Genomic DNA, 19,498 nt, shown 5'->3' with positions numbered 1-19,498 from the left:
TGTATCAGGTAGTCAATGTCAGTCTCTGTTCACGTGGAGATTCATTGAAACATACAGTTTGACCATGGGTGCCTAAACTTTGCATACAACTAGAAGGAGAACATTGGAACCCAGGTACACACCCTATGGAAGTGGTACCATATGTGCCACATCAAATATTTTTTTAAAACTACAAATTATTAAATTGTGACCAGTTGGTATAGCGCTGGCCTTCAGTATCTTTGAGAAATATGGTGCATCTTTAGCTTCTAAGCTGTGATGGAAGTTTAAATCCAGTTGCAGGACTAAAATCTTCTTTCACTGATTTTGCACAGTTTTGGCTTATGAAACACAAATAACCTCAGGGTGCTCTCTCTAGAAAAGAAACAGATTAGTTCTTAATGGATGAGAAAATACCAAAATGAGAGACTTAGTAAATATGGCTTTTCTGTCTTCTGCTGCTCTGATCTCCAGCAGAGTGCAATCTAACCACCATCTGGACCACATATCCTCAGACTGGATCCTTCTGAGGTAGTCAGGCTTCTGGGAAATGTGGAGGCAGAGGACCAGGAGACACATGAAATACTTTTCATTGTATTATGTGATGTTTATTTTTTTATTCTGATAGGACCGAGGAGAAGATTCTGGTAGAAGTAATTGTAAATCCATTAATGACATTGTCATATTTCAGGGTCTTAAGAGATCCTGAATAAGAAGAGATGTTCCTGGGCCTCTAATCTCTTCTGCTGCTAGCTCGTTGTTAAGTTTACTTGTTACATCCCCTGCAGACCTGCTTTAATATTTCTTTTGGCTAGTCTGTTTCAGCCAAGAAGAATGTATGCTTTTTCTTCCTCCTCGTAACTAGCATTTCTTTTTGCTCTATTCCAGCTCACTGACGGTGGTAAGGCAGCTCGTGCAAACGTTGGAATAGGGGATGTGGTTCTGACCATCGATGGGATAGGTGCAGATGGGATGACTCACCTGGAAGCCCAAAACAAGATCAAGGCCTGCACAGGCTCCTTAAATTTGACTCTACAAAAGTGAGTGTTACCTTACACAGTGGTTAAGTAATGAAGACTTATGTATGTGCATGTGCATCACGTTTGTGTTCTTGTCCATATGTATTTATGGTTGACTGTTTTTGGAAGGTGCTGTGGTGCTATTACCTAGTATATCCAACCCTTTGAAAGGGAAAATACCTTTTTAGTAAAGAATGTTTTATTTCTGTAGTTGATTTGGCTAGCATGTGCAAGAGAATGTCACCCTTTCTGACCCCTGGGAGAGCCTGTGCTTAAAAGGGTTATGTTTTATAACCCCAGCAGGGTTGGGGGTCTGAGTTCAGCAGGCTCAATAGAAGTTTGCTCAGAAAAATTTCAGAAGTAATAATGAATTGGTGAAAGCTATATTTACCTTTCTAGAATCTCCAGCAGTATGGTGCATCGCAGTGCTACACTGCTGCGTAATTATCTGAGTATTTCACCATACTACAGCCTGTGTATAAAAACCATCCAACAGGGGATTTCTGTTTTTATGGTTTATTTACATTGGGGTATTGGTGGTGATCAATGTAGATTTGTAACAAGAGTCCGATTTTTCTAAGTGGGGATAAAACATTTGGAGTATTGGGTCATATTGGGTCGTATTCCAAAAGGATAGAGACAAGAGGCCATTAAAATAGTGCTCAGTCTGTGCCAGCTGCTCAGTGAGAAGGCTCTACATAGGTGTTTCCTAACCTTCTCCTGAAGGCATACCTATCTAGTCGGGTTTTTAGGATTTCCACAATGAATATGGATGAGATAGATTTGCTTAATTTGGAGACCCAGAGTATGTAAATCTATCTCATGCATATTTATTGTGGCAATTTTGAAAACCTGACTGGATATGGTGTGCCTCCAGGAGAGGGTTAGAAAACACTGCTCTAGATGTGTGTACCCTAGAGTAGAGGTTCCCAAACCTGTCGTGGAGGACCCCAGCCTGTCAGGTTTTCAGGATCTCCACAATAAATATGCATGAGATAAAGTTGCAGGCAGTGCATGCAGGTTTATTTTATTGCATATTCATTGTGTATATCCTGAAAATCTAACTGGCTCGGAGTCCTCCAGTACAGGTTTGGGAACCTTTGCCCTAGAGAAGGGGAGGGCGATATGATAGAAACATTTGTGTACCTGAGAGATAAAATAATGCATGAAAAGCAAGTCTTTTTCTGTGGAAAGGAAGTTCTAGAAAAGGGCTTGACAGCAATTTTTAGCCAAGTTTCACAAATTTGTCAACCTCACTAATAGTTTTCTGCTTTGGGAGTACAGTTGTGCACACAAAAAATGTGTGCATTCTGCTGAGCACACCTTTTAGTTACAGAGCTCTTCCACCGCTGCTGCTCTCAATGCTCAGAGTAACTCATCCAGTACTCAATGCACACACTCCCTATCTCACACAGTCTTGGGGATAGGGCAGAGGCTAGAAGGACCCAGAGGGGAGGCTCAGGAGGGGGGAGAGGAGGAGGTGCTGTGTGCAATATCTGTGCAGCACAAAACAGAGTCCAGCTATCTGTGCCCTGCATGCTTCCCATTAATTATCACTCTCTGAGGCTTATGCTGTAGCTAGGAAGAGGAAGCATGATTGATTACACATGTACATTTAAGAGCCGCTGTTCATGTTGCTGCAAAGTGCTAACAGCAGAGCCCAGGTGCTGGCCTAGATTTGAGCATCAGCAGTGGTGATTTTTCCATGTCATACCTGATCAAGACTGAAGGCACACTAGTGTGCTATGGCTGGTTGGGAAATACTGTTCTACATACCAGAGGTTGTTGCTTAAATCAACAAAGGCATAGTTCTCTCATGATCGGTGCCATGACTCTGAAAAGTCTCGGTGCAGAGTGTGATGATGCAAAGTCTAGTGCTTACCGCATCAACTGTCTCTTTACCAGCACAGAGAAAATCCCTTTTGGCACAGTCTCTTCTTGGCACCAGAAACCTATCGGCACCATCCACAAGCTAAGCCTTGGCAACATCTTTTATACAGAGACCTTCTTGGCACAGAGAAGTCAAAACAGGTCCAAAGCCCTCCAATCCCAATGTTTCCCTTGGAACAGATGTCTCCCATTTTAGAGTCATTGGTACATAAAATGGAAAGCCATTCTACCTTTCCACTATTTCAGGAGAAAACATGCAGCCTAAATCTTATGACTTACCCTCATCTAGGGACAAGACAAAATCAGAGGAACCTCCTGTAATACTTAAGATTCACAGGAAGGCTTTGAATCTTCTTATATTTCTCTACTGTAACACTCAAATGATGAAGACTCGACTGGCCTTCCATTGGATTTTCTGCACAACCATCTAGGAGTACATCTCCACCTGATGATATGGAATATCCTGCTTTTGTTAAAAGGTGGTCAGAGAGATTCCTTTTCCCCATTCCAAGAGGTAGAACCCAGAGAAGACATCTTTGATTTATTAAAGTTTCTTGAACCTGTGAAGCAACCTGCAGTGGTTACAATACCTACAGCAAGAACATAAGATGAGTCTCAAAGAAATTGGATATCAAATATAAGATTCAGTCTTGTTCAGGCTACCGAAAGGTCCAAGTACCCCCACCCGGTAGTCATAGAATCGGCTATAAAAAAGGCGAAAAGATCTAAAATTCATTCTAATACCCTCTGAGATTTCAAACAATGTTTTGTATTGGCTCTGCATGTATCTAAAGAATGTAATAAGCATCTCATCAGATCAAACTATGAGGCTTATGACACTTCTTCCAGAATGTCAGCAATAGCCATCTGAGCCAAAAGATTGGCTTGGCTTTATTCTTCAGGAGTCCATAAAGATGTACATGAAAAACTTACTGATTTTCTATGTACAGGAAACCTTTTTGGAGAAAAAGTGAAAGAAACAATAGATCTTATTAAAGATCATTGTGCTGCTCTCCTGACATCATCAGCTGCAATGGTACAACAACTTTCTTTGTCAAAAAAAAAAAGCCTCAACCACAGTAGTACAAAAGGCAGAAGACTTCAATAATTTATTCCTGCATGGTCTTTGATAACAGATTATTTGGTACAAAACATCAAACAAGGGTACCATTTAAATTTCAAATCCCTCCCTCTCCCAAATAATCAAACATCTGCAACAAGAGCTATCAACTCTACTCTTAGTCAGTGAAGTAGAGCTTATACCAGTACAGGAAAGGAACAGAGGTTTCTACTCCAAGTATTTTCTAATTCCAAAAAGTACAGGAGGTCTTTGCCCTGTCCTGGATCACAGAAACCTCGATAAATATCTGAAAAAGGAAAAATTAAAGGTGAACTCCTAGATTATCATTCTCACTCAATTGGAGGCCAATCACTCGATGTCTATCCTAGAATTCAAGAATGTGTACGTGCACATTCCAGTTTACAACAATTTCAGGATCATTATTAATATTAAGTTTTCCCTTTCAGTCTTTCAGCGGCTCCAAGAGTCTTCATGGAATGCCTTTCAGTAGTGGGTATTCATCTAAGGCTACATAATGTATTTGTTTTTCCCTGCCTAGATGACTGGCTCATACCAGACTGAACCCTTGTACAAGTTTGTTTTTCCACTCCTTCCGTTGGAAAGTAGAACAGAGGGTCATGAAATGAAACTCCAGAGAGGACGACTTAGAACCAATGTCAGGAAATATTTCTTCACGGAGAGGGTGGTGGATACCTGGAATGCTCTTCTGGAGAAGGTGGTGAAGATGAAAACTATGAAAGAATTCAAAGGGACATGGGATAAACACTCTGGAGCCAAAAGGCTAGAGGATGGAAATGAAGAAAAGAATGTATGGGGGTAACTTGCTGGTGTAGCAGTTACTACCCTTAACCAATAAGCCTGATACTTTGATGCAACTCCAACATTGCTCTCTGCTTCAATGGCAAGGTGTAACCTGGAACTGGATTCAAACAACAACTGAGGGTCCTGATACTTTTACAGTCTGAGAAACTGATAAGCATGGGAGTAACCTACAGGGCATAGCAGATACTACCATAACCTTGTGGGGTAGACTGGATGGACCATGTGGTCCTTTTCTGCCATCATTTCCATGTTTCTAGGAAAATCTTGCAATCCTTAAGATTCATCAATTTGCTAAAATCCAACATAAAACCCTCAAGCTACAACACAGGGGAAAGCTTTTCTTCCCTTACAGCAGATTTGAGGAGCAAAATCCTGTCACCCTTGCTTATGAGATCAGCTCAGTGGTATCTGAACATTCAGTTGGACCAGCATCTGCAACCACTATTTCACAACGTACAAATATCCACTACTCTTGTCCAGTCACACATTGATTAAACCCGTCCAACCTATGCAGAGGTCAGTTCTTTAACCAACCTCAGTATGAGGAAACAATAACCATAGATGCTTCCAAGGTTGAAGGGCTTATTTCAACCCCCTATGCTCCCAAACAACTTCATCAGCAAAAGAAAAATGACCACATATGAACCGTTTAGAACTGAGTGCCATATTCAGTGCTCTAAAGGTATTCAGTCCCTGGCTAAAGAACAAGGTAGTTTTACTTCAAAATAGCCATGATTTATATTGTCAAACAGGGAGTGACAGGCTCTTTCGGTCTTTGTCAGAAAGCTTGAAAGATTTCAACCATGAGGCACTCTGATCTTAGATCTGTTTGCAGTGCTAGTAAACATGGCATGTACTGCTGCATCCTAAAGCAGACTGGTGGCAGATATTTTCTCAATTCTGTGGAACCAAGGACTGCTGTATGCATGCCCCCTAATTCTACTTCTAGCCATATACTTCAGAAGTTAAGAAGAGAGAGGAGTGAGTTGTCTCCATGGTTATAACACCTAGCTGTTCAACATCAAGTAAATTTATGCATTTGCGCATAGCTCATCTCTCAGATTGACAGGAATCTTCTACAACACAGCTTTTAATCATTTGGCATGGATGTTGAAAGCAAACTAGTATCTTCTCTTCAGTTGCCTTCCAAAGTTAGCAAAGTTCTCTTAGCATCTAGAGAATGCTCTACAAGAAACTCTTATAACTGCAAATGGAAAGGCACTCTACTTTTCAATAAGACCCTTTTATGTGTCCTGTTCCTCTGTTACTTCAAAACTTGTTAAACCTTTCTCAATCAGGATTGAAAACTAAACTTATCCAGAGTTCATCTCTGGATAAGTTTAGTATAGTGGCATATCCTGAAAATTTCAAAGGTCTACCTATTTCTCATCAACTTACAGTTGCCAGATTTTTGAAAGGCCCAAATCATTTTAAATCTCTGAATAAAGATCCTCCTCTACCTTGGGATCGAAATGTAGTTCTAGCTCAAATCATGTAACCACCATTTGAAACTTTGGCTAAAGTAGAACTTTAGCAGTTACATCTGCCTGGAGAGTAAGCAAGCTACAACGTTTGGTATTGTACTGTCCATATAGTCAAGTTTTCTGTAATAGGATAGTTTTGAAATTTCATTGAAAATTTCTGTTAGAAGTCTGATCTAAATGAAATTGAGAATCTGTTGTCTTGCCAATGGGTTGTTTTTTGTTTTTGTTTTTTTAAGACCCCACACCAATAAGGACAAGCAGGCTAGTCATATATTGGACTATAGAAGAGCTTTTTTTGTGTGTTTACAAAGAAGAAACTTGTACAGAAAGTCTTCACATCTTTCTTGCTATCAGTCCAGTAAATCAGTGTTCTGTTATAAAGAGAATTTCTTTCAGCTTGGATATGATTGCATCACCTACTGTTATAGTCAGGAATTCATCTCCAAGGACAAGTAAACTCCCATCAAGGCAGGATTACTGCAGCTTCTTTAGTACATCTTTGCTTTGCCTCCATAGAAGATATATGTAATGCTTATCACTTGGTCTTCCATCCATGTCTTTACTGCTCATTACTGCTTAGAAAATGCGTCTTGTCAACTGCAGTTTTGAACAGGCAATTTTAAAGAGCTTATTTAATTGATTCTTGCAACTCTTGCCTCCAGCCTCTGGCATTATATGGGTTGCATGATCTTGTACAAAGTATAAGCATAATAATTTTGTCAGGCAACCCTTAGCTTGGGAATTCAGACCTGTATGGCTGATACTTATTTGTCTTGCTTACCTATGGGTAAAACAAAGTTGTTCACCTACAATAGGTATTCTGTATAGACAACAGGACAAATCAACCACATGATCCCAACATCCTCCTCTAGAGTTGAAAGTCAGCTTGCTGCAAAGATTGTGGACCCTTGGTGGCTGCACGGGACAATATGCATGCTCACAAAGAGCACCTCAGTTTTTCTGAGCTCTGAGAGACCTATCTGTCTTGGCACTGTTGGATGATGTCACCCTCTTATCCTGCTGTCATTGGAGATCACCTGTTACAGGTGAGCAACTTTGATCTCTCCCTTACTCCCTGTAAATGTTGTAGCTCCCATCTCCCCTGTGCTTTAGCATTCGTAAAATATATGAACTGTTTTCACAAGAGCAAATGGAAAAACAGATGTCTTGTTGAGGAATATTATGTGTTTGAATAATTTAGGGCTTCAACTTTTAGTAAATATGCCTCTCAACTGCCAAAGTATTATTATACAATGGTGAGAATAGTATAATTAGAAACACCTTGACAAAGATGTGAAAATACCCTGGTTTTTCTTTTTTAGTGTCAAACTTTTTCTGTTACTTAGAGGGTTACTAACCAGCATAGTGCTGGTTTTCCTATGAAAGGCATGACTACCAAGTCCATTTATTTTATTTATTTATTTATTTATTTTTAATATTTATATGCCTAGGTTCTTGTATGAAATACAAATCACTCCGGTTTACATAAAACAGTGAAATGCCCCCCCCCCAAAAAAAAGGGGGGGGGGCTTTACATAGAACAATAGAACAAAGTATAAATTGAGCATAGTATAGTATAGTTACAAGAAACATTTGAACTCAGTATCATAGAACAGTTACAAAGAAAAGAACTGAGCACAGTATCTTAATAGGGGAACAAGGGGACTGGTCAACGTGAATGACTACTGAATATATAGTATGCAAGTACAAAAACTTGAATAAATCCCTCCGAGCTGAAATCTGTTATAGGCATTGGTCCCGGGAACTGCCTAAAAGAGTTTTCAAGTTATAAAAGGGGAGGGGAAGTATATTGTGTAGAACAAGGGCGGGGAGAGATCCTTTAGGAGGGGGGTGGGGGGCCATGGACAGAAGATGAGAATAGTGATATAACGTAGTACATAGATGTGGTGTGGTAAAACCAGTCTGTCCGTTGTGACAGTGGTTCCCAGCATTGTCCAGTTGGCACATCTAGCTGGTCTGGTCTTCATGGTAGCCACAATGAATATCTACAAGATGGATTTGCAAATAGTGGGTTAGCGGTGTTTGAAAATCTCTATTTTAGCCCTAATGAATATGCATACGTTGAAGAGCAGACTGGTAAGATGTGTGTCTGTCCTTCACTGGACTGGGGAACGTTGCTGTGTGGTATGGGGCCTGTTGGTAACACTAGTCACAGAACTGAAAACCATTTGAGGAAGAACTCCAGATGGTAATCTGCTAAAGGCAACCCATTTAAAGAAACACAATAATTGAATTCTTTTTGGTGTGTCCTTTTTCAATGTTTAGTAGGTTGCAACTGATACTGGAAACCTACTAAGGCTCAAAAAATGTCAGCTGAATTCAAAGCAAAACTACTTATTTTCTAAACCTTTTCTGCCTTCTAATAGTAAGAGTGGTAGCGGGGCTTGGCACAGTGGTGCCTGGATTTAACCATAACTGATTTTCATTGTGGCTTGGTGTAGTTGTCTTGGAACCTGCTGCCGTGGGCTCAAGTCACCAGATGAAAAAGCTGGAATAGAATCCTATCCAAAAACAGCCTTGGCCCTCTGTTTCTCTGATGCTAGCTTTGACCTGGATGTTGTTGCAAATAACACCTGAGTTACATAGTTTTGCTGACTCAGTGCTTTGTTTTTTGTTTTTTTTTCAAAATGACCAAGGTCGAAAATTCCTATTGGTGGATTGTTAGGATGACCAACTGCCCGGTTTTGGACCAGACAGCCCAGTTTTCAAGCCTGTTGTACAGTGTCCGGTTACAAGGGTAAACGGACACTGTGCAACCTGGTCAGGCAAGGCCAGGGGCCAATCAGTGGCAGCAGCCTGGCAGGGCTCCAATCACCTGCCTGTTTTCGGGACTCAGTTTGACTCTCCTCCTCCTTTGCCTCTTCCACAGCTGTGTCACTGCTTCGTGCTTTCCTTCTGGGATTCGCAGAGGAGAGTCGAACCCGAGCCCCAAAGACAGGCAGGCAGAATCTACCTAATAAAAATCAATGCTCTATTTGAAAGGGAAAAGGGATGGGCACACCCCCCTCCCCCCAAGTGTCTGGACCTGCTCCAAGGAAATGTTGGCAACCTTAGGGTTTGTGGGCCTGGAACTCTTTCGGGTGAAAGATCAGTTTGGGTAGGGGTAGGGGGGTGGTTTCAGGAATTGGCTTTGACTGTTATAAATCACTTGCAGCCTCTCTAAGATCTCTTTTTAGCTAGTGCTGTAAGATGGTCTTCATCTCTCCTGACAGGGAGTCTCTTGTCTGGTGTTCATTCAGTATTGGATAATTTGAATTTACAGGGTCATGTATGGGGCAGTTTTATTACTTTCAAAATTTAAATAGATTTTAAAAGTATCGATTTGTGGTGGTGTATATTACCTGATATGAGGGGTGAATGAACTGGTGGAAATAGGTTTGTGAAAACACATTAAGGTGTATGAACCTGTGACAATACGCTTATGAGTAACATCAGTGAACATTCTTGGGGTGAATGAACCTATGGAAATATATTTGTGAACAATATTGGGGTGATAATATATCAGTAAACATTTTTTGAGGTGTTTCAATCTGTGGAAATATGCTTGTGAACATCTAAAACAAATTTTGGATATGTGCTTCTGAGTACCTTTGTGTATTTGATATTTCCAGAGTGATGGGCTTATGTGGGTAACAACAGTGTGTGTAATGTTTTTAGAGAGGAAGTGTATGTTTTAGCAAGAGTTTGCTCTGATATATGAATGTTTTTCTAAAAATACGTGCAGAAAGATATGAGAAATAACAGGTTTAAAAATTGAATGAGATGTGTTTAGTGTATCCTCATATTTATTTATATATATATATATATATATATATTTTTTTTTTTTAGCAAAACATATATACATTTTTCTTGTGACTGTTGGTTCGCAGTGTTTTGGTGTACCATAGCCTGCCCTCTTTATTAGTTATTTTCTAAATTGAAAATGTTTTTCTCCTGTTTAAGTTGTAAACTCTGATGGTTTAATGTTACAAATGAAATGTGAAAACTTTGGTTTGATTCCAAGCAGTCTGATTAGCTGGGAAATGGCCTTAACTCCCTAGAAACGCTGACTGACCTTTTCAGAATGAAGGGATTTTCTGACTTTCAGCTTTTGTTTTTCTTTTTAAATATTGGAAAAACAACAAAAAGCATAAGAAATCCCTCCCACCTCCTCTCCTCCCCCCCCCCCCCCCCCCAAAAAAAAATTGCATTCTTGCTCACAATAGTGGAATTGTCCTAGGCTATTGCAACCCAAGGAGACTTTTAGCTGCCTCGAGAGGAGATGTTCCTGGGGGGGTGTTTAGGCTGGGGGAAGGAATGGAGATTGCATTTTCCAGTCCTTCACGTGTGCTTTTCCAGCCAAACACCAATCACACGAGAACAGACCCGGGTGACTGCCCGCGCTTTGTATCCGCAGCAGCTTTCAAAGCAAAAGTAATGCGTGCCCTAGGTTTGAACATTGCCCCCCACGCCCCCCCCAGATCTCATTTTCCTGGACTTGGGGTTCCGGCTGTGTATTATTTGGGCATGCTTTGGCTGGATCGTTTTAGATTTTGTTAAAAAGGGACCTGCCACCATTTGTCAAATGTTACAGTTAACAGAGAAGCCTCATCTTGCTGCTTGGAGGGGGTAGGTTGGATTTCTACTGGGCACATTTCTCGTGGCCAGAATGCGAGCTGCAATAAATCCACCAATTAAAACTGAATCTGAACGTCTAATTTGGATGTTTTTGGAAGTGGGTCATTAAAACCAGATCGACATTCCGCTCGGTTGTTCGTTCCCACATAGTTCAAAATCCTGCCCTTGAAAGCAATCTGTTTTGAATTGGGCTAAGACCGAAGAATCAATTTAAATGGGTTCTGGATTTGCTCCGCAAGGACTTCTTAAAACTCTCTGGACGGCAGGCACGGAATGAGTTCCGTTCAAACAAACAAGCAAAAAACAACAACCCAAAATATCTTGGTGGATTCGTTTCCCGTGACTTGAGGACCAGCGCTTTTGGTGCTGGCTTTGAAATCAGACCTAATAAATGTTAGCAAGCGCAGTCGTCAGCAGTGCTCCATTTACTGTTCTCAGGCTGGTAGGGTTTTTCTCCGCAGGCCATGTGTTCCTTTTTTTTTCCTTGTCTTGGTCTCGTATTTTAGGCTGCAGGTTAATTAAATTTATGTACTTTGCTTTTCAGTGTGTTTCAGATTTTCTGTTTGATATCACTCAGCAGCTAAGTAGGTTGATGTATTTTGCTGCTGCTAGTATATCGCTGAGCGTTTCCATTATTTCCTTAACCAGAGGGCCATATGGTTCCAATATCCAGCTCAAATCAAAGAAATGGTGAGGGGGGGGGGGTGTCTTTTTCTGCCATCATGTTTCTGTGTTGCCAGGTAACCTAAAATATGAGGCCCTATTTCTGTCTCTGATGTGGGCAGTCGTTATGTGCAGTTGTGTGGTTTCTGTACGGGGGGCACTGCCAGCTGGGTTTAGGAAGATGCAGCATTACTTGGGTATGTGTGAATTTCTCCATGTAGAACTTTTTTAAATTTAGGACTTGGATTTTGATGCATGAGGGTTTCAGTGTGTTACGTCTTTATGGTCCTTCATTCATGGTTTCTGTACAAGTCTCTTGTTGGCATCCTCCAGTTCAAGCTAAAGTCCCAAATGGTGACCCCACCCCCAAACAGTTGGCCTGTGCTTCATGCACAGCGCATCATCGTCTACTTTTGACTGAATGACTTTGGCTGGCAGTTCATGGTTTCCCTTTGGCAAGATCTTGAAAGAGGTGCTGTGCAGTTAGACTGCTAGCACGTGACGATCCTGAACTGGCCTCTAGTGTGGGGGGGGCTGAGGTGCCATGAGCATTCATTCAGGGTTATCCAGGGTTTTCGCGGTTTTGAGCCCTCATCCCTTCTTTCGTGTGGCCTCTGCCATGGCGGTGACAGCCCTCCGCAGAGGGCCCCCAGACCATGTTTTCCTCCGGAACCCAGTGCATTCGGAGCCCTGGGTCTTGTCCTTGAACGATGACCGGGATTGCCTTCCTCTTCCAGAGGTTTTGAATGCCATCACTGCAACATCCGCAGCTAGCCCAAGGGATGGAAGCTAGGCTTGGAATCCAGATGCCCCTCATGGCAGGCCTGCAGGTTCTGATGCATCGGTGTTTTCTTTGTTAGTTCTTTATTGTGTTCAGTCTCGTTCAGCCCCCCTGTGGCCAATCTTGCCAATGAGCCATGTCTACCAGTTTGAGGGAAAGCTATAAAAATGCAGGAGAGTCCATCTCATGGTGCCGTGTACAAATACCTTTTGTAGAAATAAAATAGGTTGAGCTCATTGGAAGAAAAAAAAATATATTACAGATTGATTTTGGCTTCATGCTAAATGTGTCAAAGGTACCAGAATGGGGTGGGCCAAGGGGGGGGGGGGGGACCATGGTTCCACCAAAATCTGGCCCTTTCCACAGAATCTCTGCAGAAGGTCTGGGGCCAGGTCAGGCGGGCAGCAGCTGTTCTGTGACAGGAGGAAGAGCAGCAATGCCTCTCCTGCATTCTCCAGCTCTGGGCCTGACTGCTGCTTTGAGCAGATGGGATTCGGTACAGCCGTGTGGTTCAAAGCAGCAGGCGGGTCAGGTGGCAGAGGAGAAGGAGGATGTGGCTGAAGCATTTATTTATTCATAAAATGTATATACCACCTATCAATTTCCACTCTCCTCCTGCCGTTAATCGGCAGGGAAGGGAAATCCTGGGGGTGGGGTAGAGATATCAGAAAGGGAAGGGGAGACCAGTGGGGAGGGGGTGAAACATGGATGGCTTGGCCCCCACCCCCAAGCAAAAGGCATTCCACTGCCCCTGAAATGTGTATTAAAAGGCTGAAATTTAAAATCAGCAGGTGGAATGGTGTTGAGAGCATCCTGTTTTCTGTGGCTCATGTCACCCTTTTTTTTTTTTTTTAAGCTTGCCTTCCTTCTGTAGTTGTAGCTTTATTGTATATACCTGGGGGCACACTTTAGTACTTTTCTTGCTTCCATTTATTATGATGACCTTTCTTTTTTGTATTTTTAATGGATTTATTTGAGCCGTATTAAATAAATTCCTTTGGATTGAAACGAGCTGTGCCAATGTTTGCTCTTGTAAGCCATTTTTATACTACTAGCAAAATAAAAACTCCTCCTGGAGTGTGTCTTTAGATGCATGGGCCATGATATTACTAGTAATAACCAAAATAATTGGGATGAAAATGCTCCAAATCCAGACTCCCGATGTCATTCTGTGATTTGTCAGAAACATGTATGCAGTCACTTCGGGATGTCTGGAAAGTCCTGCTACTGATTGTTGTTGCCTGGTCAGTTTTTTGATAGTTGGGGAAAACAGATATCATTATTTAGAGCTGGAGAAAGTGAGGCACGGGGGAGACGGCGAGACTTGCTAGAAGACCATGCACCGTCTCCTTGGTGAGCAGGATTTGAACTCAAGAGGTTCAGGAGCTCTCAAAACCTTTTCTAACCATCCATATCCTCGCTCATAAAATGTCAGTTGTGCATAGTAGGAGAAAACCTTGCCTGATGAGCTTCTGTAGTATTATCTAGGAATGTACTGAGTTGTACAGCTGAATATTATAAAACATGAAACATAAAAACTATTATAAAATTAAATGATTTATTTAGGTCCCACACCAACCTCTCTAAAGGATCACAATAAAAATGAACATTAAAACAGTGATCTCGTACAGTTGAAGGTGGTACTTGTGAAATAAGAACGTAAATCCTTCTGAACAAATTACATAAAACAGTTTTCTTTGTTGTCCTGATAAAATGTTAAGTGTCTTCTGTCTTGACTTCCTTTAATTTGTTTAAAATACTTTTTTTGCTGACTTTGCACTTGATTCACCCAAAATAAATTAGACTTCTAGAGGATAATTATTGGAAAAATGTTGCATAGCAGATATTCACGAGAGCGACTTTTGACCTTTTGTCTAAGATCTAATACAAGGTCTGAGCCATGATCCAAGGACCTTCTGGCTGACTTTGAGATGCTGTATAACATGAGGGAAGGGAGGTGGGTGGCGTTCCAGCCCTGCTGCCTGACCCACCCCGGGGTCTTAAAGCTCACTGGCGCTTGACCTCTTACATTAAAGAAAAAAAAAATGAAATAATCTGATGATAGTCATTTGTGCCCCCCAAAAAGATATTCAGAGTACGCAGGAACAAGAGCTACTATGGATACTTCTGCAAAACCCTCCATTACACAGATATGTTTACAAAGACAGATTAAGCTGAATTCAAACACATCTATTGTTTGCTTCCCGGAGCCCTCTGGGCCAAATATATGCACTCCTCCTGCTCAAGGTTTGAGTAACTGACCAGAAGACTGCAGCTGCCCAGCTCCCATCTTTTTTTTCTCTCTTTGTTGCAGATGTGCCTCATTTCTTGCTGTAAAGAAAATGGATGTCTCTTGAGTTTTGGAGCCTGACAATAATTGTAAAAAAATGGCAATTTTTAAAAAAGAGAACCATTCTCTTGTAATACCCAAATGTTGGTTTGTGCCTTTGGATGTCCGGTGAGGGGGTGGGAGGAGAGTTGAATTGAGTAACTTCCCCCAAGCCCTGTGTGGTTGTGGTAGCCTTGCCCCCAGCATCTTCGGTGGGCCAGGAGTTGCGGTGGCAGAAGTGAAGTGGCAAACCTTTCCAACTAGGGCCCCTCCCCCTTCATCTTGGGGGGCGGGGGAGCGAGGCAGGCTGTCAGATTTGCCATTCTCCGTAACTTGTCGATCCAGAAACACAAGAGAAAACCCTATTCAAAACTTGGTAAGAGTGTAAAAGGGAATCCTAAAATATCCTGTAATAAGATAGCATAGATGTACTCCCTAAACACTTTAAGTCTCCTTGCCAAAACAGTGTGTCCAGGGGTTCCTTTTTCCACTTTTTTCTTTTTTTATCTTTTTCTTTTTATTCATTTATTGATTTTTAGATTTGTTTTTAGATTTGTTTCTACATTAGAAATACACGGAGTAATGTTTGATTCCTGATCATAATGTTCTGATGCTGGATGATGAATTTGATTTTGTGGTTTTGCTTTGGAGGTTTCTGAAGGCAAAGTGCCGAACTCTCATTCAGAACTGCAGAGCATTCAGAAAGTTTTCAGAACCCTTCACTTTTTCCAAATTTGTTAGGTAATAGCCTTATTCTAAAATGGATAATTTGCAAATTTCCCCCCTCCTCAGTCTAAACACAATACCCCATAATGACAAAGCATAATCAGGTTTGTAGAAATTTGTGCAAATTAATAAAAAAAAATATATATATCACATTTACTTAAGTATTCAGCCCCTTTGCTATGACACTCAAAGTTGAGCTCAGTTGCATCCTGTTTCCATTGCTCATCCTTGAGATGTTTCTCCAACTTGCTTGGAGTCCACCTGTGGTATATCCAATTGATTGGACATGATTTGGATAGACACACACCTGTCTACATAAGGTCCCACATCTGACAGTGCAGGTCAGAGCAAAATCAAAGTCATGAAGTTGAAGGAATTGTCTGTAGATCTCCAGGACAGGATTGTGTCAAGGCAGAGGTCTGGGGAAGGGTACAGAAAAATTGCTGCAGCATTGAATGTCCCAAAGAACACAGTGGCCTCCATCATTCTCAAATGGAAAAAAGTTGAGAACAATCAGTACTCTTCCTAGAGCTGGCCGCCTGCTCAAACTGGAGGAGAAGGACTTTGGTCAGGGAGGTGACCAAGAACCCAATGGTCACTCTGACAGAGCTCCAGAGTTCTGCTGTGGAGATGGCAGAAACTTCCAGAAGGGCAACCATCTCTGCAGCACTGCACCAGTCAGGCCTTTACTTTTTCATTTCATTTATTAAAATGTATTAATTGCTTAACACAGTAAAGGTCTAAGTGATGTACAGAATAAATAGCATACATAATAAAAGCCTAACTATATAACAAAAATTAATACAAAACAAATAAAAAAACCCCCACAAAATAAAACATAAAAAATATAAAACATAAAATTTCAAGCTGCAGAATCATAATCAAGAAGTCAGGAATATAGATCTTAATAAAACACTTGTTTCAATAAAAAGCTTTTTAAAAGAAGTCTAAATTTCTTAAGACAGTCCACCATCCGAAATTCCATTGGTAATGAATTCCAAAACATTGGTGTTGCAACTGAAAAGACAAAGTCTCTTGTGGTTGAAAGTTGGGCATGGCGTACAGAAGGTATATCAAGTAGGGATGTGCATCGGGTGCCCGATCATTTGCCCTTTCGGGTTCGTGTGGCCATGGGAAAATCTCGTTTTCCCGCGGATTGGCATTTTTTTTTTTTTTAGTAAAAAATAATTTTTCGGCTTAGTGTGCGCTAACTCCCGTTAGCACACACTAACAAAAACTAACAAAAATAAATGGTTTTTTTGCACGCACTAAGCTGAAAAACGATTTTTCACGAAACATCAGGGAAAATGTGATCGTTTTTCGATTTTACCGATATAAAGAATTAAGAAATATCGTACGATATTTTAATTCATTATAAAACTGATTCACATCCCTAATATCAAGTAATCCCAGTTGTGAAGATCTTAGCTCGCGTGCAGGATTATACATTTTTAGTAAGCACATGGACCACCCGTTCTCCTATGCTGCTTAATGTATTGGCCTGATAGCAAATTATCTTTCCTCTTATCAGCCAGCATATGCAATACATATTTTCCAGCCTGAACTTTTAAGAGTACTGACTCATAAGAGAATTCTCTGGAAAGGACACGGAAACTAAGGTTCCCCTGGGTGCACAATCCTGTGTTTAAATGAGGTGTCCCTAGTACATCCTTATTAGTGCAAACCCGGCAGAGGTGGCTGTCAGTGAGTTCAGGAAACTGATGCTCAATTTTACGAGCGTCGGCTTTCCAAATCCGCTGACAGCTAGGAAAACAGACACCAGTAAAATTGAGCGTCCGTTTTCCTAATCTGACCGGCCGGCACATTTTTTATTTAATTTTTAATTTTAATTTTAATTTTTTGAAACTTTTTTGGTTCCTCCGACTAAATATTGCTAGGACATTAAGTCGGAGGGTGTACAGAAAAGCAGTATTTTCTGCTCTTCTGTACACTTTTTCAAGCTGCTCAGAAATTAACGCTCGACCGTGCATTTTTTTTTTTTTTGGGTATCTCATATGCATTTGCTTGTGATGAGCGCTATTAATTTTGGGGGAGGGGGGTTGGACATGTGTTTTAGATGCGCTAAACCCCTTACAGTATAAGGGGTATTGGACGTGTGTTCAACCACGTGTTAATCAGTGTACTCGCCAAGCTCACTTTACTATATTGGTGATGCTCTCTATTGAAAGCTTTGAATGGAAGGTAACAGATTTTAAATTGGATACAGCTAGTGACAGGAAGCCAGTAGAGATTATGCAGAAGAGGAGTAACATGGTTGAATTTACTTTTACCAGAGACTAACTTAGCTGCAGTATTCTGTACAATTTGATGTTAATTCAACCATTCAACCATTAACAATACCATTTGTACATAGTATTTAATTAATTTAATTTGTATTTTGTCTAACCAGTTATTCTTTCCTATCTCTTCCTTCTTCTCCAAGTTCTGTGACCCTTGTTAATTGTAACTGTTTCCTTCGATCACCACAGTTTTAGTTTGATGTATTTAATGCACCCCGTTTCATGTAAACCAGCAAGATATGTCCTCATGATTGCCGGTATATAAAAACCTTAAATAAATAAATAAATAAAAATAAATAAAATTAATGTATAAGATGTGAAGAAATACCATGGTATAATAAATTGCAATAGTCTGTCCAACTTAAGATGAATGAATAAATGAGAACTTTAAAGTCAATTACATCAAGAAAAAAACCTAAGACATCTGATCAAATGTAAGAAATAATAGGATCTTTGAACAGTGCTAGACCCATGAAATTGAGGGCAGAATCTGGTTTAACTCCTAAAGTGCAGACAAATACCTTAATTGAATGTTAGTGACATCCATCTGAGGAGATGGCAATATTACTGGAGCTGAGATTCTGGTGACCCACACAGCCTCTAATTTTTTTTGGGATTAACTTTCAGTTTGAAAGTAAAAAAACAGTCCGCACTCGCTATGATCTGAAATTGCCTAATTCATTCAAAACGAATGCACATCCCTAGTAGGTGATAATACAGAACCTTGAAGTAGCTGATTCACTGGAAATGGAAAATTTACTTCAAATGTTTCGTTAGTGAAATGTTTCATTAGTGAAAAAAAAGTTTGAAACCAGTCAAGAGCAGTACTACATATCCCAATATCAACAAGATGTGAAATTAGTAATTGATGGTCAGTAGTGTTGAAAGCATATGACACATCCAAAAAGAAGTACAGATTTTCCCAAGTTAAGACGGATTTCAGTGCAGTTCTGTCACTACAGTTTCCATGCTAAAATTGTGCCTAGCCGGACTGTTTTGGATGAAGTGCAAGTGTTTTTTTTTCTGAAAAAGTAGTAAAGCTGGGAAAAGACAAGTGGACGGTGAAGGTAGGCTGGAGATGGCGTCTATAGTTCTCCAGGATTGTTGGATCTAAATGAGATTTCTGTTTTATCACCATTTTGATCTGCAGGTGAAAGGTGTAGGATGCATGGTTGCAGCTTTTATATTTGGAGGCATTGTGCTAAATTGATGAAAATATAAGGTGTAAGATGCAGGTGAGGCCAAAAATAAAGCCTGTGTATAAAATGAGGCGATACGGAGTGCTATTTATCATCTCTTTGTGGTGTCCTTATGGATTGTTCTGTAAGAGACACCCGGATTATTTTTTATATCTGTGGGTACAATCAAAGACATTTCTTTCCCGGATTCCTTTTTCTCTGATTCCCAAATTAATGTTTCTGGTCACGTTTCCATGTATAGCAGAGCTTACAGTAGCTGGTTGAGTAAGCTAGGCTTTCTCATTGAGTCCTCTGGGCAGGGCTGAAAGAATATTTAGCCCAAGCTGACAACAGGCAAAATTTCTAGGAGGCAAGGGAAACCTGAATTATTTCCATTTGTGCTGTTCTAGTTTTTGCATTTCTTATGCATTCTTCTTTTTACACGTCTGTCTGTGTGGGTTGCAGTTTCTGTCTTTGTATGTGGGTTTCTTCCACGCTGCCTCCAACCTTGAACCTAAGCCCAACCAAAGCTGGTAAAGAGCTAAGTTGTCGGTGAACCTTAGACTGTGTCTGTTTTCAAATTCAGGAAGTGCAGGAAGGGGGGGGGT

At 40.7% G+C, this 19,498-nt stretch overlaps 1 protein-coding gene across 17 annotated transcripts in view; it reads left to right on the top strand.

Annotated features, from left to right (window-relative positions):
* The window catches only part of PDLIM5 (PDZ and LIM domain 5), a 423,776-nt gene that overhangs the window by 112,207 nt on the left and 292,071 nt on the right, over nucleotides 1-19,498 (top strand). For all 17 annotated transcript variants that reach the window (XM_029597605.1, XM_029597592.1, XM_029597612.1 and 14 more), the window contains one exon: nucleotides 868-1,019. In XM_029597605.1, the coding sequence (XP_029453465.1) occupies nucleotides 868-1,019 (152 nt within the window). The remainder of the gene's footprint in view (nucleotides 1-867; nucleotides 1,020-19,498) is intronic.

Source organism: Rhinatrema bivittatum, chromosome 1, assembly GCF_901001135.1.
Source record: "Rhinatrema bivittatum chromosome 1, aRhiBiv1.1, whole genome shotgun sequence".
In the NCBI taxonomy this organism is placed as follows: domain Eukaryota; kingdom Metazoa; phylum Chordata; class Amphibia; order Gymnophiona; family Rhinatrematidae; genus Rhinatrema; species Rhinatrema bivittatum.
This window is presented reverse-complemented; position numbering and strand designations above follow the sequence as displayed.